Source organism: Trichinella spiralis, assembly GCF_000181795.1.
Source record: "Trichinella spiralis strain ISS 195 chromosome Unknown Scfld9, whole genome shotgun sequence".
NCBI lineage: Eukaryota > Metazoa > Nematoda > Enoplea > Trichinellida > Trichinellidae > Trichinella > Trichinella spiralis.
In genome coordinates, this window is record NW_003526948.1 from 4856061 (window position 1) to 4881375 (window position 25315).

At 33.0% G+C, this 25315-nt stretch overlaps 8 protein-coding genes across 8 annotated transcripts; 6 read left to right on the forward strand and 2 right to left on the reverse strand.

Moving 5' to 3' along the window:
* Positions 1–254: 254 nt before the first annotated feature.
* Positions 255–2002, reverse strand: Tsp_05717 (hypothetical protein). The gene is made up of 5 exons (XM_003372013.1): positions 1864–2002; positions 1697–1822; positions 1548–1633; positions 1401–1493; positions 255–1319 (listed from the first exon to the last, which is right to left on the reverse strand). Exons 1-5 carry the CDS (start codon positions 2000–2002, stop codon positions 255–257), a joined length of 1509 nt encoding a protein of 502 aa, XP_003372061.1.
* A 681-nt stretch (positions 2003–2683) lies between these two features.
* Tsp_05716 (conserved hypothetical protein) lies at positions 2684–5553 on the reverse strand. The gene is made up of 6 exons (XM_003372014.1): positions 5420–5553; positions 5228–5302; positions 4123–4130; positions 3957–4087; positions 3058–3541; positions 2684–2904 (listed from the first exon to the last, which is right to left on the reverse strand). The coding sequence occupies exons 1-6, from the start codon at positions 5551–5553 to the stop codon at positions 2684–2686; spliced, it is 1053 nt and encodes a 350-aa protein (XP_003372062.1).
* A 535-nt stretch (positions 5554–6088) lies between these two features.
* Tsp_05715 (conserved hypothetical protein) lies at positions 6089–7745 on the forward strand. Its single transcript, XM_003372015.1, is given in 9 exon segments — positions 6089–6094; positions 6406–6567; positions 6645–6797; positions 6810–6937; positions 7044–7209; positions 7268–7312; positions 7367–7423; positions 7498–7632; positions 7668–7745. 9 exon segments carry the CDS (start codon positions 6089–6091, stop codon positions 7743–7745), a joined length of 930 nt encoding a protein of 309 aa, XP_003372063.1.
* A 116-nt stretch (positions 7746–7861) lies between these two features.
* On the forward strand, positions 7862–8411 carry Tsp_05714 (hypothetical protein). Its single transcript, XM_003372016.1, has 2 exons — positions 7862–7986; positions 8051–8411. Exons 1-2 carry the CDS (start codon positions 7862–7864, stop codon positions 8409–8411), a joined length of 486 nt encoding a protein of 161 aa, XP_003372064.1.
* A 117-nt stretch (positions 8412–8528) lies between these two features.
* Tsp_05713 (transmembrane protein 16C) lies at positions 8529–11488 on the forward strand. Its single transcript, XM_003372017.1, has 13 exons — positions 8529–8569; positions 8808–8910; positions 8975–9118; positions 9222–9284; positions 9377–9451; positions 9511–9675; positions 9780–9871; positions 9983–10040; positions 10138–10414; positions 10442–10647; positions 10714–10895; positions 10968–11151; positions 11279–11488. Exons 1-13 carry the CDS (start codon positions 8529–8531, stop codon positions 11486–11488), a joined length of 1800 nt encoding a protein of 599 aa, XP_003372065.1.
* Positions 11489–13510: 2022 nt separating this feature from the next.
* Positions 13511–14202, forward strand: Tsp_05712 (hypothetical protein). Its single transcript, XM_003372018.1, has 3 exons — positions 13511–13549; positions 13705–14068; positions 14189–14202. The coding sequence occupies exons 1-3, from the start codon at positions 13511–13513 to the stop codon at positions 14200–14202; spliced, it is 417 nt and encodes a 138-aa protein (XP_003372066.1).
* A 524-nt stretch (positions 14203–14726) lies between these two features.
* Positions 14727–19497, forward strand: Tsp_05711 (protein-glutamine gamma-glutamyltransferase K). The gene is made up of 15 exons (XM_003372019.1): positions 14727–14757; positions 15464–15706; positions 16041–16316; positions 16377–16492; positions 16554–16661; positions 16850–17024; positions 17116–17254; positions 17510–17613; positions 17678–17840; positions 17911–18011; positions 18351–18532; positions 18752–18851; positions 18937–19013; positions 19160–19296; positions 19353–19497. The coding sequence occupies exons 1-15, from the start codon at positions 14727–14729 to the stop codon at positions 19495–19497; spliced, it is 2097 nt and encodes a 698-aa protein (XP_003372067.1).
* Positions 19498–19839: 342 nt separating this feature from the next.
* On the forward strand, positions 19840–24590 carry Tsp_05710 (nucampholin-like protein). The gene is made up of 19 exons (XM_003372020.1): positions 19840–19895; positions 20363–20373; positions 20544–20578; positions 20625–20845; positions 21267–21383; positions 21444–21635; positions 21686–21814; positions 22084–22177; positions 22331–22459; positions 22530–22665; positions 22743–22855; positions 22926–23028; positions 23127–23189; positions 23490–23552; positions 23645–23874; positions 23936–24088; positions 24154–24281; positions 24366–24467; positions 24560–24590. Exons 1-19 carry the CDS (start codon positions 19840–19842, stop codon positions 24588–24590), a joined length of 2106 nt encoding a protein of 701 aa, XP_003372068.1.
* The last annotated feature ends 725 nt before the right edge of the window (positions 24591–25315 follow it).

Sequence of the window (25315 nt, forward strand, 5' to 3'; positions counted from 1 at the left end):
TGAGCGGGTTTTTAAAGCACACTGTTGCGTGTGTGTCCGTGTGCTGATTGACGATGACAACAAACAAACAAACAAACAAACAAACAAATAAACGGACAAAGCTTCTTCTTGGTTTTCTCTTTTTCCTCAATTTCTTGACAATCCAACAAGCTAGACAATTTGACTAAATCACATTTAAATAAAATAAAACAAAACAAAAATAATATAAATAAAAAATTTTCAAAGGTAAATAAATTTGGTGGTACGGTGCTGGTTCAACAAGCTGCGGATTTGTTGAGCTTGCGCTTTTTGGCGTTGGGCGCGTCATCGGGCGACTTTTCAACGTTGAAATAAGCGAGCATTGAATTGATCACGGGAAGTTCAATTTGACTGAGATCGAATTCCAAAAAGTGAGGTGAAACAACGTTGAAATTCGCATGCTTAACAATAATGTCGACGATTTTTTGCGCGATGCTTTTATCTTTCAAAGATTGAATTTTCGCCTGCAAATCGTGCAACAATTCTTCCAAATCTTCGGGTGAAGATGGATTCGAAGTGGAAGAAGAAGACGACGACGACGATGATGCGGATGTGGATGTGGAAGAGGTGCAAGATGATGATGATGATGATGAGGAAGATGAGGAGGAGGAGGAAGAAAGCGAAGGTACGGAAGAAAATGTCGACGATGCTGCTGCCGCTGTTGCCGAGCACGACGAGGCTGCCGGCAAAGTGTTCTTCTGGCTTTTCGTCTGCTTGCCAGAAGTCGAAATTACGCCATTCGTAATTGGCTTGGCAACGTTGGAATTTTGCTTTTTCTTTTCCACAGATTTTGTCGCACTTTTCTCATCAACATGCTGACCAACGGTCGCGATGGCCGGCTTCGACAGCGGAGATTTGAAAGTGCCCATCGAAGAATTGTCCGTCGAATCGGTGTCCAAACCGCTGTCACTTTTCTGCCTTTTTTTGATTTTAATTTTCTTTTTCAAAATTGACTTGTCAACATCCTGCTGTACTGACAGCAAAGGTTTGCCGGTTATGAAATCGAAATCGGCCAGCATCAATTTCTTCTGACTGGGCGGTTTGGGAGGGGATTTTTCCATACTTTTCGAATCGACCAACCCTGGATCCAAATTGCCGTTCGACAACTTCACCTTCTTCTCCTTATCCGGGACAATTTGGCTAGCCTTCAATCCTTTCACGGTCAATTTCAACGAAGGCCTGAACTCCGACTCTTCCGCACTAGATCTTTGGACAATTGAAACAGTACTGCTGGCACTGGTGGTGACGGTGGGGGTGGTTTTCTTGTTTTTGCTGCTTTTGCTTATGCTATTTTTTGAAATCTAAAATCAAATTGACAAATTGACATTTTCCGCTTTAATTTTTTCGTCCAAACTAACTTTGCACTTTTCCAGAGAATTCACCTGAATTGGTTCTCCAAAGAGATCTTGGAAACTACTCGTCGGATGCGAAGTCACCGGCTGTCTCGGCTTACTACTATTTGACAAATGATCCGGCTGAAAATGTGCAAAATTAAAACGACAATAATCGTCACACTCATACTATCTTACCATAGATCTTTGTACAAGCTGTCTCAACGCCGGAGTGGGATTTTTCAATTCAATCGCTTTCAAAATATGAATCCTATCATCCGGAACTGAGAAATACTTTTTTTTCATTTAAAAAAATTATGAAAACAACAAAAACACAAATGGCTCACCGTATCTCAAATTCATGTCGTATTCGACGTAATATTCACGTTTGCAATGAGCAAGATATATTGTAATTGGAATCACAAAACCTGCGTATCCCGTTTCGGTAACTTCGAACGGTGGTGAAGTAACAACTCAAATAGTATTGAATAATAAGTTCAACATTATCAATGACGAATTATCTTCATCTCTACGATGATTGGCGAAATTGTAGTGTGTACATTAGAACAATTCGAGTGTGTATTACATTTTTCATCTGTGAATAAGCTTTCACTGATAATTGCTCCAACAAACAATATCGTGCATAATTTCATCAAATGATAAAATCTCTCTACTGGTAATCATACAAAATGATACGAGGTCAACATGCAGACAAAGAAAAAGATGAAAATAAACATTTTACATCACTTCGACAAAATCTCTGACCCAGAACCGATGTTGAAATAAAGTAGAAAAACAATTCTAGGTGGGATAAAATGAAAAGCAATTATTTTGTCTCATTGTTTATTTATATAATGATAATCCGCTATTGCAGAGCTGTGTCAATCGAGTGAACCATATTTAGAAAAATGTCAATAACGCTAGCCGATTACTTTTTAATCAATTCGTTAACAATGCAAATAGAAGCCAATTACAAATTCTCATTGCAATCTTCCCTCTGTAGAATATAATTATTGAAAAGAGAAAAAAAAATTATTCTTTAAACAAATACCACAAACAGTAATGCAATCCAATTGTAATGTTATTTTTTGAAAAAATTGCAATATTAAAAAATAATAAAAACGTGATTCGTGATTTCTGTCAGAAATGCCGGGTCGATAGAAAGAGGTCAATAGGTTGCATGATGGAAGAAAATGATCGCATGCGGAAGTTGGCACCTTGCTGCACCAATTGCAGAATGGGGGATTTTATAAAAGAAAAATTAAAAACAATAATCATCAACACGCAATTTGCCATGGAAGAGGGCAACATTTTTCTCACACCTAACCAAATTATCAAAAACCTAACCACCGGGCTCGTGGAAAAGGCGAACATTGATTTGAAATGTTCAACGACAAACTTTCAATTTCGACGCATTTGCCCCTCGGGGTGATGAAATGGAAATTCTCTACTAATCTAGATGAAGTATTAGTTTTCTGATGAAAACATCCTTTCGCCAAAATTTCGCCAAAACGAGAACAACATGCCCCATTAAAAGTGAAACGAGTGTTTTCATCTTGAAAATTGATTTCTTTTCCATTGCATGCAAATTCGAACGTTATCATGATTTCAGAACAAAAAAAACATTTATGCGACCGAAATGGAAAACAAATTTAAATACAGAAGACGATCATTATGCATAGATTGAAAGTAAATAAAAGTTATTTACCCCGACGAGAGCACTTGAAATCTGCGTGCAATTGGAAAATAACTTTCTGGATGAGACCATTGTCCACTCGGAGTCCATTGTGACCACGGACAAAAACTGTCCAGCGATGCGTGTGCGCAAAGGGAGTGGTAGTATGGGGCGGTTGGAGCATCACCGACTCGTGGCCAATATGAAGCCGCAATACCAATTTCTCTTGTTCAACCATGGCGATTCGCCAACAACTCGATTCAATCGAGATATGCTTGTTTCTGTATTTGTGGTGAAATCTGATCAACGAAACTTCACTGCCAATACAGGCAATTGATATCCAGCCAGCTAACAGCACACCATCGTCATCATGACATTGTAAACATAACTGCACACTGGCCAATATTACTGTACTTAATGACACGCATGTTATACTGACTTCAATATTTGACAACTTCAACACGCAACGCACATTCAACGATAAACAATAAAAATACTTGCCAAATTTAATACTGTTCTGCACTTTTATTATATAATAGTTTTTTAATAATAATTTTCTGCCCTTTAATTTACTATTTACTTCAATAAGATGCATGTGTGATTTTTTCAAAAATTTTTAGTTTCTTATATATTAAAAAACAATGTAATTTAATCTAAAAGCTCAAAGATTATAAATTGTAAAGTGCTACTTGCTAACTAAGTTTATATGTAATTCATCACCTACGCTTCTTCCAACGAACATTAAAGATATTTTGGCTGGCTGTATGATGCAGTATGATAGAAAAAAAAGATGTCACGCTATATTATTTAATTTCTAAAATATGATTTTTAAATTAACGTTTGACGTTTTATAATATTCTCATCAATAACTGCTTATTGATAACAAATAAAATTTCTATTAACTTTTGCAGCTGAAATTGAACATAATTAACATTCCATTGGCGATCACTTTTGATGATTTCACTAGACGCTGCAAATGTGCAATAAAAAGCTATAGGCTGATTCAATAAAAGTCGTTGCCAAATTGTCATGCCAAATAATATAATTAAAATTAAAAAAAAACCTAAATATACTATTAAATATAAATAATAAATTAACTAAATGTACTAAATAATATAATTAAAAACTAAATATTTGTTTTTTTCTAAATATTTTTGTCCGTTTATTCTTGTAAAAAATCATGTCAATTGGATTTATTTGTGCAAGATCATTTTGAATTGAAATATCAACATTTTAATGTTAATTAAATTTCACATTTCAAGTTATTCAAGCATATATTTCTTTTCTTTTTAGCAAATGCATTGCAAAGCTTATCATTTTGAACTAGTTTCAATGCTGCTGGTTTGCAGCTGCAATCACTGCGCTGCTTAATCTTCTACAAATGAAAAATCAGCACTGATATGCAAATGTTTGACAAACGCAGATGCTATAAATATGAAAATTAAATTCTTTCAGTAAACACCAACGTTTGATATATAAAAATTTTAAACACTTGAAAAAATATTTATCGATACAATGTCAACAGTTAGCCAATTTGAATTAATGGCCAATTTTATTCGGCGCCATTTCGCCATTTTATTGCTTATAAAAACTGCAATTAAATTTGACCAAACGAGTGCAATATATTCTGCACATTCTTGGATGACAAAAAAGAAATAAATTGTGTATTGAATGGAAAAAAACGATTCAAAATGAAAGTGTAGAAGCAGAACAGTTGAAAATTAAAAGATAAATCGAAATGCATTTTGTTTTGAATGCATTGAATGAAAAGAAAATAAAACCAACAGAACCAGCTGAGAAAATATCTAATTTGCAATTTATAGATGAGTATTGGGTTTGCCACCGTTGCCAAATTACAGTTAAAAATAGTTATTATCAATCAAATCTACTGTCCCAGTAAGTAAATTTTTAAATGCCAAATTTTAATTGCCAAACTATTGCACGGAACACTGATAGTTATTAAACAGTTCAGTCAATTTAAATTTTGCATTAATTTTTCCTGCTGTGGAAATTTTATAATTTTGTAACGTTATAAGTTCAACAACAAATGACCAACTTTGGACGTCAACTCTTTTTTATTCATTATTTTCAATTAAAAATTAAATATTTTAAAAATAAATTCGAGTAAATTCATCTTATTGTAACGTGAATACGCATCGTTGATAAGGCGATAACCGTTCCATAGATTTAGAGCAAAATATACCTGCCGCAGGAGTAAATCGTACAGCTACCGACAGCTGGGCTGCACTTGATTTTCACTGTCAGTGGCGGCAAGGAGCTACAGTATAAGGAAATGGAGTTGAATTGTCAAAGTTGTGGTTTACACGGGCGTGCGTGGGGTGCTTTGTCACGTTAATTGCCATTATTCATAATAGTAAAATTTTAAACTGCTTACGTGTATCTTACATTCAATGCGTCTGGGGAACGCGAAACAAATCTCCAAGTCTTGTCAGATTGTGTGGCGATAGAATCGCGCGATACGCCAACTGGAGTCTGATTCGCCAGTGCAACGCTTGCCAAACGCAACATATTATAAATCATCGATCGTATCGCAGCAATTTTTGCACAATGAAAAAAATTCATTCAGTGGTATAAAATAATTTTAAAAGTTAAATTTACATTGTTAACAAAAATGAATTTGTTTTATAATGTGAAATAAACTAAAATTACAAAAAAAACAATAACTCATTAGAAATGGCGTAGGTGAGGCATACTGTCATCAAGGTGAAGTAAAAACTAAATCAAGTGACTCGTGATTTGTTGGCTTGTGGCTTTGCTATCGCTGAAATAGACTTGTGCGTCATTTACTGAAGTAAGCATTAAGCATATTTTAAGCGTTAATTTTTGTAAATTATCGTTTGCTTTACGTTTTGAAATTATCAGTTTCGTAAAATGAAATGTCAACAAAAAGCTCAAGAAGTGGATTAGAGGGCATTTTATTTCTGCGCGTGGGTGCGTGAATCTTCGCAATAATCGTTCTATCTTCGTGTTCAAATTGTGCAATGGACGAATTAATAATTATTATTTTTCGGCAGTCTTGTAATAAATTCTTTTTTTTTTGAAAATGGAAGTTTTAATTTATGTAAAATTTCGTGTTTCATGCTAAATTTTAACGAGTTAAATTTTTTCTGTAATTTGAACAATTTTTAAGTTTTATACTTTTTGTCAAAAGTTGATTACTGTAGTAATTTATAATTTGTCTACAATTTTTTTAGTTGATTTTTGATATGTATTTTGTTTTTATTAAATTTCTGATTAGAATGTTTACTTAGGTGAAGAGCAAATAATTGATTTCGATTAAGATTGTAAAATGAGTACAATTTGTTGTTGCTTGGATGAATTGATTTTGTTGGTATTATAGTGATGATGTGAAATGTTTAGATGCAAAATCATATCGAAGAAGAGTGCATTGATTTTGTTCTTCTTTACCAATTTTGCAGTTGTGATGAGTCGGAATTGAATAGTTTACAAGAAGAGAAGCGTGAAATTTTTGAGAAAAACCTACAAGATGAAGGCTTGAAGCTTACGTATACGACAGAAGAAGTATTAATTTACAAAAAAAATATTTTTTTGTAAAATTTCAAAAAAAACATATTCTTCTGTTAATTTTACATTTTCAGGCACCTGATGGCACGTCGTTGAATTTTGTCCACATCCACGCCCCGTGGGAGGTGTTGTGCAAGCAAGCGGAAATGTTGAAATTGCGCATGCCAATCAAAGTTCCATTCGAAACAATTGACGCGTTGTTTATGCGAAAAATTTGCATAATTTATGTTTTTCCTTAGGAAAACGACTTGGACAAACCAATGGAAAAAAGCGACCTTTGGCAGAGGGTGAAAAACTGGATTTTGTTCAGCGACGGCGAACATCGTCATTATTTCACGACGAAATTTCGCCGCGATTTGGTCGACAAGTAGAGAAATAAATCGATAATTTTTTTTTTGAAAATGAAACAATTCCAATGCAAATTTTTTTCTCTACATTGTTGGAAATGATTCGATGTGTAATTTTTGATTTAGATTCAATATTCCGAATAGGGAGACATTTTTCACCACCGCCCAACGTAGTCGAATGGTCTGGGATATATTGGTTCGCACCGGCTACGGTAGTGTGAATCGTTACAAACGCGGCATCGACCACCTCATCCGACAAGGCGTCTACTTGGACGCGTTTCCACTACACGAAGTGAATTCTCTTCTTTTTTTATTTCACTTACCGTAATCAAATTATCCTCCCTTTTCAGGGCAGTTCGAAAAGTTATTCCAAACAATCTATGACTGATCGTCAGGTAGAATTAATTCTTTTTTTTATGTATTTTTTTTATTTTATTCATTTTTTTCAGTATTTATATCGTTACTGGGCTAGAATGAGCAAATGGTGGCGACCCCAACCATATGAAGTTATTAGGTGAGTTTGTTTGTTTTTTTTTCTTTTAATAAAATAATAATTTATTGAAATTTTTAATTTTTTTAGACGCTACTTTGGCGAGAAAATAGCGTTGTACTTTGCTTGGTTGGGATTTTATACGTTTGCCCTGATACCGGTCGTAATTTTAGGCATTTGCTGCGTTGTTTACGGCTATATATTCTTGAACACCCACATACCGAGGTAAGATGAGAAGTTTTTATTTGTTATAATTTTAGCAATTGCAATTTTTATTTGCTCACATGACGCTCCGTTTTTCTCTTCCACTACGTTATATTATTCATTTTTTCTCTTGATCCTCATTACATTTTTGTTACAGTAATCAATTTGTGATTTTTCAAATTTGATTGAAAATTTTATTTACAAATGAGAACGAGATATGTATTTTCTTTTCTTTCTTCTCTTTTTCGCGATGGCAACGTTGCTTGAATTATCATCGACAACAATCGTCGTCATCTTGAATAATAATAAAATTTGTCAATTGATTGAATATGGAAAAATGACAAAACGTTCAAAAGATACGTGCATACCTTGGCAGTTTTCTTCTTGTTTTTTGGCTTTTTCCAATTTGGTCGACAAATACAAATTGAGCATCATATAGTCGATTGCGGATACTTGTGGCTGAGTCACTTGTTGCGCTATGGACGAAGGCGGCATTGCCATTTGGACGGGCACCATTTGGGGGCTGTTGTGGGGAATTTGCACTGAGGGAATCATTGGCATTGGCTGTTTGGGAAAATTTCCCGCCAGAATATTTTCATCAATCCGCTGTTGTAATCTTCTATTTTGAAGGTTCATCTCTTCCATGGCAGCTTGGAGTTGCTTCAGCTCGGCTTCGGTCAAAAGTGGTGGTTCTTGTTCTTCTTGGACAGGTTGATCTTTTTCCCATTGTTGTCCATTTTTCAACATTTGCCATCTTTGGAACTGTGGATCAGCATCGACGACGAGAATGCTGTTTTTGAAAATTTTACATGAATACAATGTCAGTGTCAAAAAGATTACTAGCAATTGATGCATTGGATGTTCACGCAAATTTTGCACTTTTGTCTATAAGTTGAACAACTTTATTTTTATATGTTATGCATGTTTATGCAATACGACATACTGACCTAGAGATTGGGTCCATTTCTTGCAATTAGCAAATTGATTCTGGACAATTGACAATTTATTATTCATAATTAATTGAAGAGTTTACAGTTAATTTTCATTTGAGAAAAAATTTTTTAATGTTCATGTTGTTATTATTCAATTTTATGCGATGTTAATTGATACAAACTTTGCAAGCATATATAAAATATTCTATCAATTAATATTTATTTTGAATAATGGAAAAAAAGGTTAAAAAGCTACATTTATAGTAGCGATATTTGTCATGGTGAAGCTGGAAAAATTATCATGTGCCCAAATTGTGATGTTGGTTGCGATTTTTGGGTTCTCAAGTCTAGTTGCTTGTATTCTAAGGTAAACTTATGAATCAGTATATATATATATTATTGTTTCTGTTATTAAAATTGTTAAATTTCAGATAACTTTCCTGTTTGAAAATAATGCCACTGTCCTTTATGCATTAGTGATGCCCATTTGGGCGACAGTATTTCTGGAGATGTGGAAACGTCGACAAGGACAGCTTAGTTGGTTTTGGAACTTGTACGATTTTCAGTTGGAAGAAGTATGTGAATGAAATTTCAATTCATTTTTTCTTTCAATCTCTAGTTTAGTTTAGTTTTGAATATAATTTTTGGTTTAAATTTCAATAATTTTATGATATTTAGGATGTTATTCGCCCAGAATTTCAAATGTATGTCACTCGTACACGAATCAATCCAATCACACAGGTATTTTTCAAATTTTATTTCTCTGTTCTAATCAGTATTCAATAGCTGTACTAATATTTTATTTATTTATTTATTTATTTATTTATTTATAGGAACGCGAACCTCATTTACCATTTTCAAACAGAATGTGGCGATTAATTTCATCTTGCGTTGCTGTTATATTTTTCGTAAGCACAAATATAATTAACATGTGCACGGGCATTTTCAGTTTGAAATAACATTTCAGCTGTGCTTGGTTTTGGCTCTTACGGTAACTGTAATTCTTTATCGTATTATTGTTTCGCATCATTTTGACAAAACCGACATTCAAATGGTTCGATCCAACGCCAATCTGGCGGCAGCGTTTACAGCCTCGTTGTTGAACTTAATCATCATTATGCTTCTAGATTCGGTATGTTTCAAGAATTGTGTTTTTTTCTCATTGTAGAATAGATTTTTTTAAAAAATATTTTTCTTCCATGTTCGTGTATGTTCGTGTGTTGTGATGTGTTTCAGTTGTACATGAAAGTGGCATGGCGTTTAACTGAATGGGAATTTCCAAGAACAGAAACTGAATTTGAGAATAGTTTCATCATAAAAGTGTTCATGTTTCAATTTATCAATTATTATTCATCGTTGTTTTATATAGCCTTTTTTAAAGGAAGGTATGCATTGTTGGTGAAAATGAACGTTTGAAAAATTTATTTATTTGTTTACAGATTTGCAACCTTGCCTGGCAAAGCCGATGCTTTAATATTCGGTTATCGACCGGAAGCGGTATGAAAACAATAAATATTGAATAATTATGTGTTTTTTTCATTAAATTTGATTTCATATGAACGTACGTATTCGATTAATTTGTGTTCAATTTCAGTGTGAACCCAGTGGTTGTATGATTGAATTGTTGATTCAATTAGCGATGGTGATGATTGGCAAGCAGTTTCTCAATGGTGTGCTTGAGACAATGTTGCCTTGTTTTTTCAAACGAGTCAGGAAATATAAATATAAAAATATGGAAAACATCAGCAGCTGGTTGAGAGATTATTTTTTGAATCCAATTCCGAAGGGCTTTTTAATTTCAGAATATTTGGAAATGGGTGAGAAATTCAACATTTGGCAAACAAATCATCAAATCAATTGCTATCATTTTGGTTTTTATTTATTCATATGTTTTCTAGTATTGCAATATGGATTTGTGACATTGTTTGCCGCTGCATTTCCCCTTGCACCGTTGTTCGCATTTCTCAACAATGCTGTTGAAATACGCTCCGACGCTTATAAATATACGGTCAATTTTCGACGACCCCTCTCATCAAGGACCAAAGATTTGGGCATATGGATGAACATTCTAACCTGCATCTCAAGTCTTGCTGTTCTCACCAACGTAATCTATAATATATTGATTGATTGATTAAATTATTGTTCGTTCATTTTTTTAAAATTTTTACAGGCATCCTTAATTGCATTCACCGGTGATTTCATTTCAAAAAGTGTCTACATTTGGCATTACAGTGCGACGAGAACTTTGCGTGGATTCGTCGAAAGCGAACTTTCTTACTTTGATACGAAACCAATGTGTCTTGCCAACAACAATGATCAGAATTCGACGGCGTGCAGCATAACTCACTGCAGGTAGAAATTATTATTATAATTTTTTAATAAGAAGAAGTACATATTTTTTATTTCAATTTTTTCACATTTCAGATATCGCGACTATCGAAATCCGCCTTGTTCGTTGGCTGAAAAATACTTCAGCACGTTGACTGACAAAGTGGTGGATAAATATTACAGCAGCGTCAATTTTACACTATCGGATGCCGCTTTGCCGACACTCTGTAGTGACAATTACGAGAGAAACGTTCGATGGTGGCATATCATGGCCGTACGGGTGATTTTTCTCATCATATTTCAGGTGACTGTTCTTTTTTTTGGTGTTGTTGTTCTCTAACGCAGTGAAATTGGAAAAAAAATTTTCTTTCCACATCTTCAACAATCGCAATTAATATCCATTTCAGAATGTTGTACTTTTCATAAAATTTTCCATCTCTTATCTTATTCCGGATTTGCCGGGAAAAGTGAACGTGCAGATTCAAAGGGAAAAATACCTGGCGAAACAAGCACTGTACGAACATGTGCTCAACAAGCGTCTGATGATGCAACGTTCTAGAAAAAAGACTGCCTCTGAAAATCAGAACGACGACGACCAACAGACTTCTGCGCTCTGAGAACTGTTGTTTGTTTGTTTGTTTCATAAAAATTTTGTCAATTGAAAGTTACTGTCACTTTACGGTTATAACTGATGCTCAGGTACTGATCACACCAGAGACCACTTTCTGTACTGTGAAAAAATTGGGAAAAATCAATCGTTCCATTCACTAAATTGCTAGCACTTGGAAAACTGACCCTCAAGATGAAATCATTTTCACCACTTGGTAAATAATACGTGCGTAATTTGCATGCAACACAGGCCACGGTGCTGTCGTCATCGTTGACCGACAACGTCTATTTCAACCCAGTTGTGACAGCTGTTATAAAAAGCTGCCAGCTGCACATTTGGCTGTTTGGCACTTTGTTCGAATCGGTTTGTGATCATTTTGTGGCAAATTAACTTTTTTTTTCTTACGTTTCGGTAATGCGTCACGTTACAGTATAAATACAGTAATATTTAAGTACACCGATGGAATAATCGACCAGAGCGAATTGTTTTTCAGTGTATTATTTAAATATTTCTTCTTTTTCCAAATTGGTACTTTTATTCCAATTTTACAATGTGACAACAGTACCTGGTTTGTGTGAAGATTATTTTGATGAAAAGAATGGGCAATTGATGTTGAACAAATTGGTCCATTTGTTCAATTGAGTTGAATAGAAAGAATTGAATGGAAATTTTTGCTCGTCAAATGGGAAAATTATTCATTCGCCCACTTGTTGCCGACCCATTAGCAGCATTGTTTACCTGCCGATTTGGAGTTGATCAAATTGGTTGATTTGTGTAATTGCGTTAATAAGGCGAATAATTTCGTAATGGACGTCGAAAACCTTTTACCAACTTGTCCATTCAAACGGCCAACTTGTGACTGTATTTGTCCAATCAAGGTTCGAAACAAGACCAAAAGACCCAAATTTATACGGCACGGATCGACATCAATTTGGCCTAATCATTTTGACAATTTACCACGTGAACAATCTGCATCTCGTCGGTCGAATCATCAACTGCCTACTGTCGTGATTAAGATGTTCTCACGTGACAGCTACTCTGATGGGAAAAATGGGATGAATTGTTTTTTTTAACGTTTGAAAATATGAAGAAGAAGAAGAATCGTTGAAATAAAATGCAATTTTATTAAATTTGAAAAAAAAATTACTTGACGCCGTTGTGCGTTGTACAATGTTTGCACGTTTCGAATTTATCAAATGAAGATATCGATTTCATTTTATCGAACACAATTTGTTACATTTCAATGCTGGTCTTACTGTGAGTGGGTCAGTGAAAATTTTTGCCAACGTCACCGAATATGCAAAAATGCCCCACGAACTAATGGATTTGGATCATTTGAACCTCCACTTCGCCAAAGAAACAGAAAAAAAAAACGCCTACTGTAGTTTGTTTACACCGGGCAAAAAATGACTAAACCGAAAAGAATGGAGTGGGACTGATTTTCGACAAAAATTCAATCTTTATTTTTTTTCACTTTTCGAAAGATTTAACTTTGACAGCGACACTTTTTGTTTATAGAATTTGAATAAAACCGGTTCAAGGGGAAGAAGAAAAAACAACGTACTCTTTCTCTCTGTCTTTCCAATCGATTTTCCTGTAGAACAACACTCTGGTGTATAAAATATACTGTACAATTGTGTTTATCAACATTCGAATAGATTGGGATTATTAATACAAAAACAATAGAGCAATTGTTCTTTTTATTGATTAAATCAAATTTCACTTTGAAGATTTTGTCACATTAAATTGAAAGTTGTTGAAAAGTTGCCCAATTACAGTATTTTGATAAAATAATAAAGTCAGGAATGCAAATTAAGTTGGGTCTAGTTTGTTGTGGGGTTTTGCCGAATAGGGTACATAATATTGTCCCATTATTAGATGTGTAATGTGGTGATTGGAGATTGTGAAAAGTGACGCGTGCAGAACTGCGAGGCGTATAATAAATAAGCAGAAGATGCTTAATAAAGTAAAACGGCTTATTCATATCTTTTCGGGGCGGTACATCAATGTCATCGTCGGTATTGTGAATATGTCACCGTTCGACTATCATCGTCAAGTACATGTCAACGTTGATTTAAAATAATAAATTCAGTTTTGGCGGTTCTACGTGTTTTTCATTTTCCAGTTCTTCCCTTTGCCAACAGCAAAATAAACTATTAAAGTACCTGACAACGACTTCCAACTGTCCAATGTAGGTTTTTATTGCTGAAATTATTCATTCAGCTTGCCTTTATAAATTGGTTCCACTTGTTCGGGCACTGTTGCATTTCGGCTACTCCAACATTTGAACATCTTCGATATACGAACAATTATGATATATATGATGAAATGATTCATCCGGTCGATGTTCCTGTGCTATTCGCCGAAAGGCGTCAATATCTCACCAGTGAAATTGTCGAATCACCGTCACCGTTGCGAAGAAACGCCTATGGTCAGTGTACATCGAGCGCCAAGCTGAGCAGAAGAGTTCTACCCCAAGTGGTTTTGGAAAGAGGATTGGCTTTGTGGGGAAATTTATTCAAAGAGACCAGCAGATTTCCAGTAGCAATAGATGAAAGAAACGAAAAAGATTCACAAATAAGAGCAGGTAATTCATTTTATTCAATTTAAAAATTATACAACCTGAAATCCCCAAAATGAAAAACTTATTAAATGAACATGCTGTCAAAGAACAATATTCATTTTGTAATATTGAAATTTGTTTCAGATATCATTGAATGAACGGAAAATTGTTTCTTGATTAATTTATCTTAAATTTTTGTAAAAGCATTTTGCAAAATGTGCTTATTTTTTTTAAGAAAAAAATAGCATATTAAACGATCACTTATCAACTGAGTAAATTCATTGATCGATTCATAATAACTTTGTGAATTAATTTCATTTCAAAATTTCCATCTCAATTAACAATACATGCATATCAGATATTTGTTAGAATGGAAATCTTTGAACTTCCGCTTTTCATGCTCTTCTATATTTCATTAACATTCGTATCATTCTTTCTATTATTTTAATATTCATTCATATTTTCAATTTCACTGCTTTAATTTTTATTTTTACTTTCAAATTTAAAATCCATATCATCTATTATTGTTGTATGAGTTTTATGCAATATGTCAACTGTTTGCAGTTTACAATTAAAAATGCAAATAACCTTCTTCCAATTTCCATTCGCTTATCATAATTCTAAGGGTAAGATGTGGGCGAATATATAGCACCACCGATGCAGAAAAGTTGTCAATGAATGAATGAAAAGTAATGGCATTTGTGATGAAACACGTTTCATTTGTAAATTAAAATGTTGGCTATTTTTAGTTTAAACGTATGGAAATAGACTAGAATTCGTAAATGAAAGCCAAATAGGGCAAAAAAAACATGAAAGACTTGCTTTCTAAATAAAATGAACGTTGAATAAAACATTTTTCAGTTTTATTAACCAAATAAATTTTTCGATCAAGTTCGATTACAAGTACAAAAATATTCTTTTCTTCCAATCTGACAGCGTAATTTTCTATAACTGGCATATCAAAAGCACTGCACCAAATCAGCTAATACACTTATTTATTGTTTTAAAAGTATTAAAATTCCAAAAATACTGATACAAAGTAACCGAAAAAAAACAAACTTGATTTTTGTTAATCAAGTATTATTTTTATACTATTTATGAAAAAAAAGAAAATAAATTTAAATTTACTTAAAAAAATTTTTTTAAATACTTAAAACTTTATTGTAAAACTGTAAACATTTCAAACATTGTACAATAATACTGTGTACCTGCTTATAAAATACAGTAACAAGAAATAACGTACATATTGAAATATTTGATCATATTTATCATTTATTATTATGCAAATCTACAGAAAGTTAAATGGTTGTTTTTATTTCTTTTATTTTGATAAAAATCAATAAAGTGGAAAATTATATTCAGAAATATTTTCACGTGAACTGTAGTTGACATTTCTTGCTCGAATTTAATTTGATTTAGATCGTCTGATATTTCCGGATCCGGTAGAACCACCGACCAAAAAATCCCCACTTGAACTGAAACTTGCTGATCTTCACATTGAACGCAATTCAATAAGTCATCATACTGTCGATTTTAATATTGTCCAACGTGACAAAGACAAAAAGCTGGTGGTCAGACGTGGTCAACCGTTTGAAATATCCGTCTCATTTTACCGTGATGTGGATTATGAAGTAGATGAACTGAAGCTTGTTTTTGAAATTGGTAATAAATTTTTCCTCTGCTCAACAAAATTCTGTTTCAAAAGTGGAATTCCATTTTGGATTCAGATCAGCTTTCCATTGCTTTTTATTAATCAGCTTAGCAAATTTGAATAAGTTAGAGAATAGAGTGAACATTTTTTCAAGAAGTGACTTTCTTCATTTCTTCTAATCCAATTAGTCAGTCATCATTTGATTTTTTCAATTTTAAAATATTTTCATACTTTTACTGACTCTTCGCTACTCGAAATATTATAAATTTATACCAGTCATATTTACAATGCACGTTATGAACATTTAGAATTTTCAATTTCTGCTATCAAATTTGCTTATCTTAGGTCCACAGCCGACCGTAGCTAATTCGACCAAGGTTGTTATTATACTCCCTTTGCAAGAGGGATCGAACAATCGCAGTGCAGAGCTGTGGTACGCCAAAGTGACGAAGCTTGAAGGAAAGCAACTGACGATTCAAATTAACATATCACCCAATTGCATTGTTGGACGGTGGAATTTAAAGGTGGTCACATATTTAAAAGCAGCTCCTCGAAATGAATATTTAAATTCAACATCTTTGATAAGCGATGTGTATGTTTTGTTCAATCCGTGGAATAAAAGTAATACTAATTAAAAATGAAATATATAAATCATAAAAATTTATGACACTATTTTCTTAGATGATATGGTATTTATGCCCAGTGAAGATCTTGATGAATATGTTCTTAATGATGTTGGAAAAATATGGCGCGGAAGTCACAGTGCGTTGAGACCGTGCTATTGGTCATTTGGACAAGTAGATTATGCAATGTTTGTTTTATTTTTATTATAAATTTTGCCAAAAAAAATTAATTTAGTTCGAAGATGGAATTCTTGAAGCAGTTATGAACGTGCTAAGTCGTTCATCATTGCCGTTTCCTCTGTGTTCGAATCCAATTATGGTTGTCAGAGCAATGGCTGATATGGTACATATATATGTTCATGTATCGAAAAGATTAAAAACTGCAATTAATAATATCATTCAGCATTTGTGATTTGTATATATTTTTGATCTTTTTCAAACAAGTTAGAAATTAAACAATAATTGATTATCATTGAAAGTTCATTTATTTTTTGAAAGATTTCCGTTTGTATTAAATAAAGTTCTGTTCAGGTACAATCACCAGAAGGATATAGCATAATGGAAGGGGATTGGGCAGCGGATTATTTCACAGGCACAGCTCCAACTGAATGGACAGGAAGTTCGAGAATTTTGCAACAGTATACAAAAACTGGTCGACAAATCAGCTATGGTCACTGTTGGGTTTTTGCTGGAGTAATGACGACAAGTAACATAAATTTAAATTATTACTGTTCTACTTTGAAATAGAGCAATGCAAATTATATTAATTTAAAAAAAATATTTTCTCAAATTTTCAGTCTTACGTTGCCTTGGAATCCCAACTCGCATAGTCACATGCTATCAAGCAGCCCACGATTCGGATAAATTTGTCGCAGTTGATATTCACGTCGAACGCAACGGCAAGTTGAACAAAGAAGGAACGCAAGATAAAATTTGGTAAGTAAATAAATGTTGAATAAATTATTTAATTTAAATATACTTACCAATTAATTTTGTAGAAATTATTTGAAAAAACAATGAACAGTTTCAAAAATTTGTAATATAATTTCCTTAGGAAACTTAAGTGAATTCACTTCATTGTGTTCGATAAGTTAAAATGTTGCAAAAAGAATATGGCTTTATATACAAAGGATAAAAATAATATCCACTAAGCGAATTGTAATAAGAGTAATGTGTTGAATTTTGATACAGGGCATTTCATGTTTGGAATGAATGTTGGATGAAACGTCCAGATTTACCATCGTCATACAGCGGTTGGCAAGTGGTCGACGCAACTCCACAAGAAAAAGGCGATGGTACATTTTTGACATATTCAAATGATACTTGATTGGAATGCTTACCAGTTGTTTTTAAATGAAGGAATAACAAGAGTTGGACCGGCTCCAGTGAGAGCAATAAAAGAAGGACGCCTGGATATTGCTTATGACACTACCAATGTAATATCCGAAGTCAATGCGTACAAGTGCTATTGGGTGGAAGATGAATCTGGTGAAGAAAAACTTGTAGAAGTTGTCAATGAAGCGTAAGCATTGAATTGAGTGCATAATGTGATTCTGAAAAAAAATTATGACAGTTTTTTTCGATATTTTCAGTATTGGACTTTGCATAAGTACTAAAAAACCCGGAAGAATTTTTACTGGCATGAATAACAACGATCGACTTGATATAACGAATCAATATAAAATGAGTCAAGGTAAGTTTTGGTCACTTTTACCATATATACCAGTAATTCCCAAAGTGGGTCCACGGAGACATTTTCAGATGTCCACTCCTTCATTTTATTTAATTTCAGTTGAAATTGCTAAGAACTGTCTGACATAACGCGCCATGTCAGTGCTTCATTTACACATTCAGTTCATTCTGTGGAATACAACAACTACTTTGGTTTCAAGTCCCCTTACCGTACTCTCTCTTTTTCCCTGCACATCAAATCAACTGTACGGGGTCCACGATAAAAGGAGGGTTACGGAGGGGGTCCATGGAACCACTGATATATACACATATATACTTTGTGCATTGCATTTTTGTTCAGAAAGTCGCGATGAAGTATTCAATTCACTATTACCTGGCCACAAAGCGATGATATCTCGTTACTTAATGCAAAAGCAAAGTGAAGATGTTAAATTTCTTTTCACAATGGATGATGACGTTATGCTGGGTGAAGATTTTCACTTTGAAATAGTTCTTACAAATTTGAGTGACGAAAACCGAGATGTAAGTAAAAAAATGAATTTTCATTTCTCATAATAATGAAATTTATTTTATAAACTGCATGTGATCAGAAGTTTGTATAGTTGTAATATTATTTTTGATATTTTACCTTTGTATTTCAAGTACAGATAAATTTTTGTTTTAAACAAGACTGGCGGTTAACTAGCAGCTAGCTCAAACTGATAGATGAAAATGATAATCTATAATAAATTTTGCATTTAGATAAACCTGAGTCTACGAATCGAATCAGTGCATTTCAGCGGACGTGGCAATATAAAAATTAAACAAGAACAAATTCTTCTAACAATTCCACCAGGAAGAAGTAAGTTATATATATGTATATATATATATCAGTTAATACTGGAAAACAATCTTTATTATTATTTTTTTTCTGCTTTTGTTTTTAGATCACAAATATTCAAGCATTTTGCATCTGAATGATTACTTGAGTCGTTCTGCAGGCCAATTTTCTTTTACAGCAGTGGTAAGAATTATTGTTGAACAAACTGGCTGCGTCTACATTGAAAATAGAGATTTTTGTGCAAAAATGCCCAACATTAACATTGTGGTAAAAACGATTATTCAAAGAGCAGTACTGTATAATTATGAAACAAAAAATTACATTTTCAGGTATCAGATGCTCTAAAAGTTGGAAAAAGTTCAGAAGTTGGACTTCAGTTTTCTAATCCATTACCGATTTCACTCACTGGCTGCAAATTTATCATTGAAGGACCTGGTATTGTAGAAACATTGGAAGTTCCTTGCAAGTAAGCATTCAAATTATGCCAGTTTACAATAATTCGATTCCATATTTCAACTTTAGAAAAGTTTCACCACGTGCAATAGCAAAAGCACGCTGTTCTGTCCAGCCATGGAGACATGGACACGACCGCATTTTAATTGCGCACTTCTCATCAGATCAATTGAAAGATGTGGATGCAGCCGTTGCTGTAGATGTAAACAATTAAATTCTACAATTCCATAATTTCTGAAATTATTATAATCATATTAACGTTCAAAATACAGTTAATGATAATCATTCAAACTGGAATGATTGATGCAAAGAGATGAGAATATTATTTTTAAAAATTCCGACTGAATAAAATGAACGATTAATGGACAGCAAATGTTTCGATGATTTTTGAACATTTGGAAAAAAAAATTCGCATTTTTTGAAAAATATGAAACATGCAGACGACATCTTGGAAAAGCAACCGCTACACATATCTGCGCAAAAATGAGACCATGAGAATGATCATTTTAGTATAGCCAAGGTTAATCGAATATAGGTCACATTTTAAAAAAACGCAATGCCACAAGCGCTTGTTGGAATGAAAGATAACTGCTCTACAAAACGTGGAAATTGGTTAGTTAATTAACGTAAATTGAGGGAGAAGTTTCATTTATTATTCTATAGAAAAATTAAAACTACATATTGTTGATATAGTTATTGATCAGAAAACGGGACAAATCTGTTTCGATGATATAAAGCTGTTTTCGAGTAGTAGTTTAAGTGTGGTTTGGAATAACTCCAAAACTTAATGGCACAAAAATTGAATCTAAGGTTGCCACATGTTTTGTTATACTTGTTGGAAAATTTTAATTAATATTAATTTTCCAACCGACGTTTAAATTTATGTAATTTTTTGTGTACTGACCTTGATGCATTTTTGTATTTTACCATTAGTGCAATTGAACTTGCTTTTCTACAGTAAGAAAATACCGTTTCTGATGAGCGCATGCAGAAAGTATTTTTTTTCTTGTTTTACGCCTAAGTTAGTTGTTTTTCTTAGTTTTATTCTTTTTAATTACTATTTTTTAAAGAAATTTCAGTACGTTATTTGGTTAATGTGAATTGATCCGCATTTATTTTTGTAGATTTGTTATTCGTTTTTGTTATTTATATATAGCTAATTTTATTCTCTGAATGGTTCGATTTTTTAAACGAATAGCATGTTTTAGTATTACCTGGTTTTTGTAGTAATTCTATTTATTGAAAATTGTTTTGCTTCAGATTTAAACGTTAAAATGTATTATTACCAAAACCATGTTTGAAGTGGATATTTTTTCAGATAAATCGTGAGTGATATATTAGAGTATGTCTGTCGATGCTGAAGAGGATGGTACCGATTTGTCGTCGAGAAAGCTCGTTTCTGAATCTTCAGATGCAAAACATTCATCGAAAGGCCGACATCGTCGACGCCGAAGTAGTAGTTTTGATGATTCTGCTCCTCGTGGAAAGGTGAAGCATAGACGTCATGAGAAAAGCAAGGATTATTCAAGAGATGAACGCGAACACCGTTCGACAGAAAACAGGTCAGTTGTTTGTTATTTTGTGACTTTTCCAACTGATTTTTAACAAACTTTGCTTACTAAAGGCAGAATTATTTTTTTTTGCGACTTATATTTGAATATGCAGTTGACAGTACGCGGTTTGCGTTTTATTTATTTCTGAAATGTATTTTTAGCTAGCGGTTAAGCTTCAATTTTACAATTGTAATGTTCTGCAGTGATTTTATTGATTTTTATAAGTTGAATGATTTTATTGTAAATTAATTTTTTTTAATGGCATTCAATTTTCGAGCAGACAAGTTTCGTATTTGGTCAAGTTTAATTTTTATTTTGCAGTACATATTTCTTATTTTTTGGTGAAGTTTGCAAATGTAAGCTATGTTGATGTATTTGTATGAGTTCTTTTTTTAATATTTAAGTTATTGTGCAGTTATTATTAATTTAGAAGAAAATATCACTCGAATCGGGAACGTCGATCAAGCGATGAAGGTAATGGCAGTCGTAATCACCACCACAGTGACCGACAGCGTCATAAACAACGTCGCCGTGATCACGATACTAAGTATTAGTTGGTTACAGCTTGCTTATTTGTTAAAATAATATTTATTCTTTTTCGTTGAAGAATTGACAGAAATGAGGAGAAAAGTGATTTGAAAAGTACATCCACACAAGGGGCAGTGAAGGATGGTGCGGCTATGTTGGCCGAGTGGAGAAAACGTAAACAAGCTAGTGGATGTAAAGCTGGTGGAGCGTACATCACGCCTTCACGGTTGAAACAGATGCAGGACAAATTACAAGACAAAAATTCGTACATGTTATTTTATTATGCTATTTTCTGTTTGGAAATATTTCAATTATTTTTAGAGAAGAATATCAACGTCTTTCGTGGGAAAGATTGAAGAAAATTATCGGAGGGCAGATCAATCGTGCTAACGTTGACAACATAGTTGTCGTAATTCGGACATTGCTTTCGGCGAATATTCTTCGTGGAAAGTAAGTGTAAATTTAATTTTTTACAATTTTTTATAAACACTTCTAGTAAATTTTATACTTTATGTTATTAAGCAAAAGTTGGTTAAGCCTGAAATGTTTGAACTGAAATTCGAAACTACCAAATAAATGAAGGTTATGTAAAATTATCGAATTAAACACAGACAGGTTTCATTATATAAATAAATAATAGGTAGAATTTAATGAATTTATTTTTTAAAAAGAACATAAGAAGAATGTTTATTTTTTGCTATATTCAAATAATTTTTAAGAGGTGCGTTTTGCCGTTCTTTACTCCAAGCGCAAGCTTATTCACCTCGATTTAGCAACGTCTATGCAGCACTGGTAGCTGTTGTGAATTCAAAAGTAAATATTTATTATTTTTTTCGAAGATTTGAACAATTATTAAAAGGCGTTGAAGCGAAATGTGTTTTATTAATTTATTAGCTAATTAATTGATGCCATATTTAAAGTAAGAACGGGCATATGTGTTTTGCATTTTGTGATGTGATCTTTCAGTTTCCAAGTATTGGCGAATTATTATTACGTCGAGTAATCAATCAGTTTAAACGTAATTTTCGGCGTCAAGATGCAGCGGCAGCAGTTTCATCTTGTAAATTAATTGCTCATCTTATCAATCAGAATGTTGTAAGTTTGAAAGAATATCGAAATGATCCATTTTCTTATTGTACATTGTAAATGCTTGCATCTACTGCAGGTTCATGAAGTGTTGGCTTTGGAATTGTTAACATGCATGTTGGAAAATCCGACCGAAGAGTCTGTCGAAATGGCGGTCGAATTCTTACGAGAATGTGGTGCAAAGTTGACTGAGTTGACTCCAAGAGGCATGAATGGTATTCATTAATTATTGTACATCTTGAATAACTTTTATTTATTTACAATATGCTTGTATGTATCTTTTTATTTTTAGCTGTATTTGATCGCCTGCGTTCTATTTTACACGAAAGTGATATTCGAGATCGTGTCCAATATATGATTGAGACGATATTTCAAATTCGAAAGGATAAATTTGCTGTACGGTTTGTATTTGAATTTTAATTTTGTGATTTAGTTTGAAAAACAATTCTTTTCTGAAAAGCTTCTATTTTTTTAGGCGAATCCTCCGATAATTGAAGGGCTGGATTTAGTAGAAGAGGATGATGAAATCACGCATACCATTTCTCTTGATGATGAATTTGACAACGAAGACTTATTAAGTATGTTATTTACTTTACAAACGCGTATTGTTTTAATTTTTGGAGCTATTATATGTATGTTTATTTATTTATTTATTTATTTATTTATTTGTTCATAGACGTGTTTCAATTTGATCCGGATTTTCAGAAAAATGAAGAAAAATATGAAGAGATACGTGCTGGTGAGTTTGATAATTTTTATTTTCTGAAAACAAAATGAGTTCTCTTTTTCAAGTATTTAGCTTAATTCTGAGCTAAGAGAATTTTTATTGCAAAATACAATGTGGATTTATGGATACGTAATACATGAAATTGACAATTTTCACAAATAAAATTTCTCCGAGTCATTGCGGGTGGTTATTTCATGTTTGCTAATGATTATTAAAGTTGCAGTGGTACATTGTTAGATTAAAATTTGCAATTTATAATTGTAATTAATAGAAAAAGTTTTTTTCTTGTTCTTAATATTTTACATGTTTAAGAACTGTTGGGAAGTGATGAGAGCGGTGATGAAGAAGAAGAAGAAGATGCAGAAGTGGAGGACGGTATTTTCGAAGATTGATTTCTTTATATATTTATCCATATGATGCGTATATGTATGTACGTACGTGTGTATGCATGCATTTATATATTTTAGAATCGGAGAAGAAGACAACGAAAATTGTTGATATGACAGAAACAAATCTTGTTGCTTTTCGTCGTACAGTTTATTTAACGATACAGTCCTCTTTGGATTTTCAAGAAGCAATAACAAAGTTGTTGAAAATGGAAATCAGGCCAGAATTTGAATTGGAAATGTGTCACATGATATTGGACTGTTGTGCCCAGCAGCGTACGTATGAAAAGTTTTTTGGACTCATGGCTGAGGTGAATGCCGGTTATTTTTGATAAATAAGAAATAATTTGAAAGTGGATATGTAATTTTTAGCGATTCTGCATTTTAAAAAAGTCCTACATGGAACATTTTGAGCAAATGTTCCGAGACATCTACGGTACTGTGCATCGTTTTGAATTAACAAAATTGAGAAACACAACGAAAATGTTTGCTCATTTGTTGTACACTGACGCTATATCTTGGACGGTAATTTTTCATTTTAGTGAAGAAATAATAAATAAGTTGACATTTTAGTTACATATTTTTTTTAGGTTTTGTCTGTAATCAAGCTGAACGAAGATGATACTACTTCATCTGGACGAATTTTTGTTAAAATTTTATTTCAAGAATTGGCCGAATATATGGGCTTGGACAGTTTGTACGAACGTATAGAAGATGCGTACGTTATTGTTTCATACTTTTACTTCACAGCTGAATAACTTTTTCTGCAAATATTGTAGTTTTAAATTGCTTGCAATTTTAGAACTTTGCAGCCAGCATTTGAAGGGTTGTTCCCTCGTGACAATCCACGCCATACTCGTTTTTCCATTAATTTTTTTACTTCAATTGGTCTTGGTGGCCTGACGTAAGTAAATGACGAACAATTGCAGCTTTTACCCAAGCTGCTGCAGTTGTTTCAGGTGTTGTTTTGTATATTTTATTTTTTTTTATTTTTAGAATTGGTCTTCGTGAACATTTGAAAGCGTAAACTCATTCAAAAGACAAAAGGCAAATAAATTCAAGTGTTAATATTTAAAAAAAATTGTAATATTTTTATTTAAGCTATTTGCGTTGAAAATTGAGCAGTACTGTATTATTCTGAAATCTGCCTACACAAAGCCTGCACACTTTTTTATTTGTTGTATTTGAATTTCATCATCAGTATGCTTTGTGAATATATCTTTTTGATATCAGTTTGCATTTTCAGGTGCAGTGTTATTTGAATTATAAAAAGTTTTTTTCATTGAATGTTCCACTTGAATAATTATTGACAAGAAAAGGAAGTTCAGTCATGATTAATTACAAGTATCGAGTCGTAGATTTGGTTTTTCAGAAAGCCATAACATTCCCGACATTCCTGTGAAGATGTTTTACTTACGCACAAACCAATGTAAGTTCAAATCACCGACAATAAAATTTATTTCAAATCCTTTTTATCTGTAAAGTATATGTATATATATATGTATATGTGGGTGTGGGTGTTTGAATATAGAAAGGTTTTGTTAACGAAAAATGAATTTTTGCAAGAAAATAATGAACAAACCTGGTGGGAAAGTATTGAAGGTTCAGCTGGGAATGATTCTCCTTGGGCAGGTGAGGGAATTTAGATGAAATAATTAATTTCTTACGTTAAAATAGTATTGATTTATTATCTGAAACATTTTGCTGGCCATTTCACAAGACAGTTTAAGCAGTGAACAACGAGAGAAATAG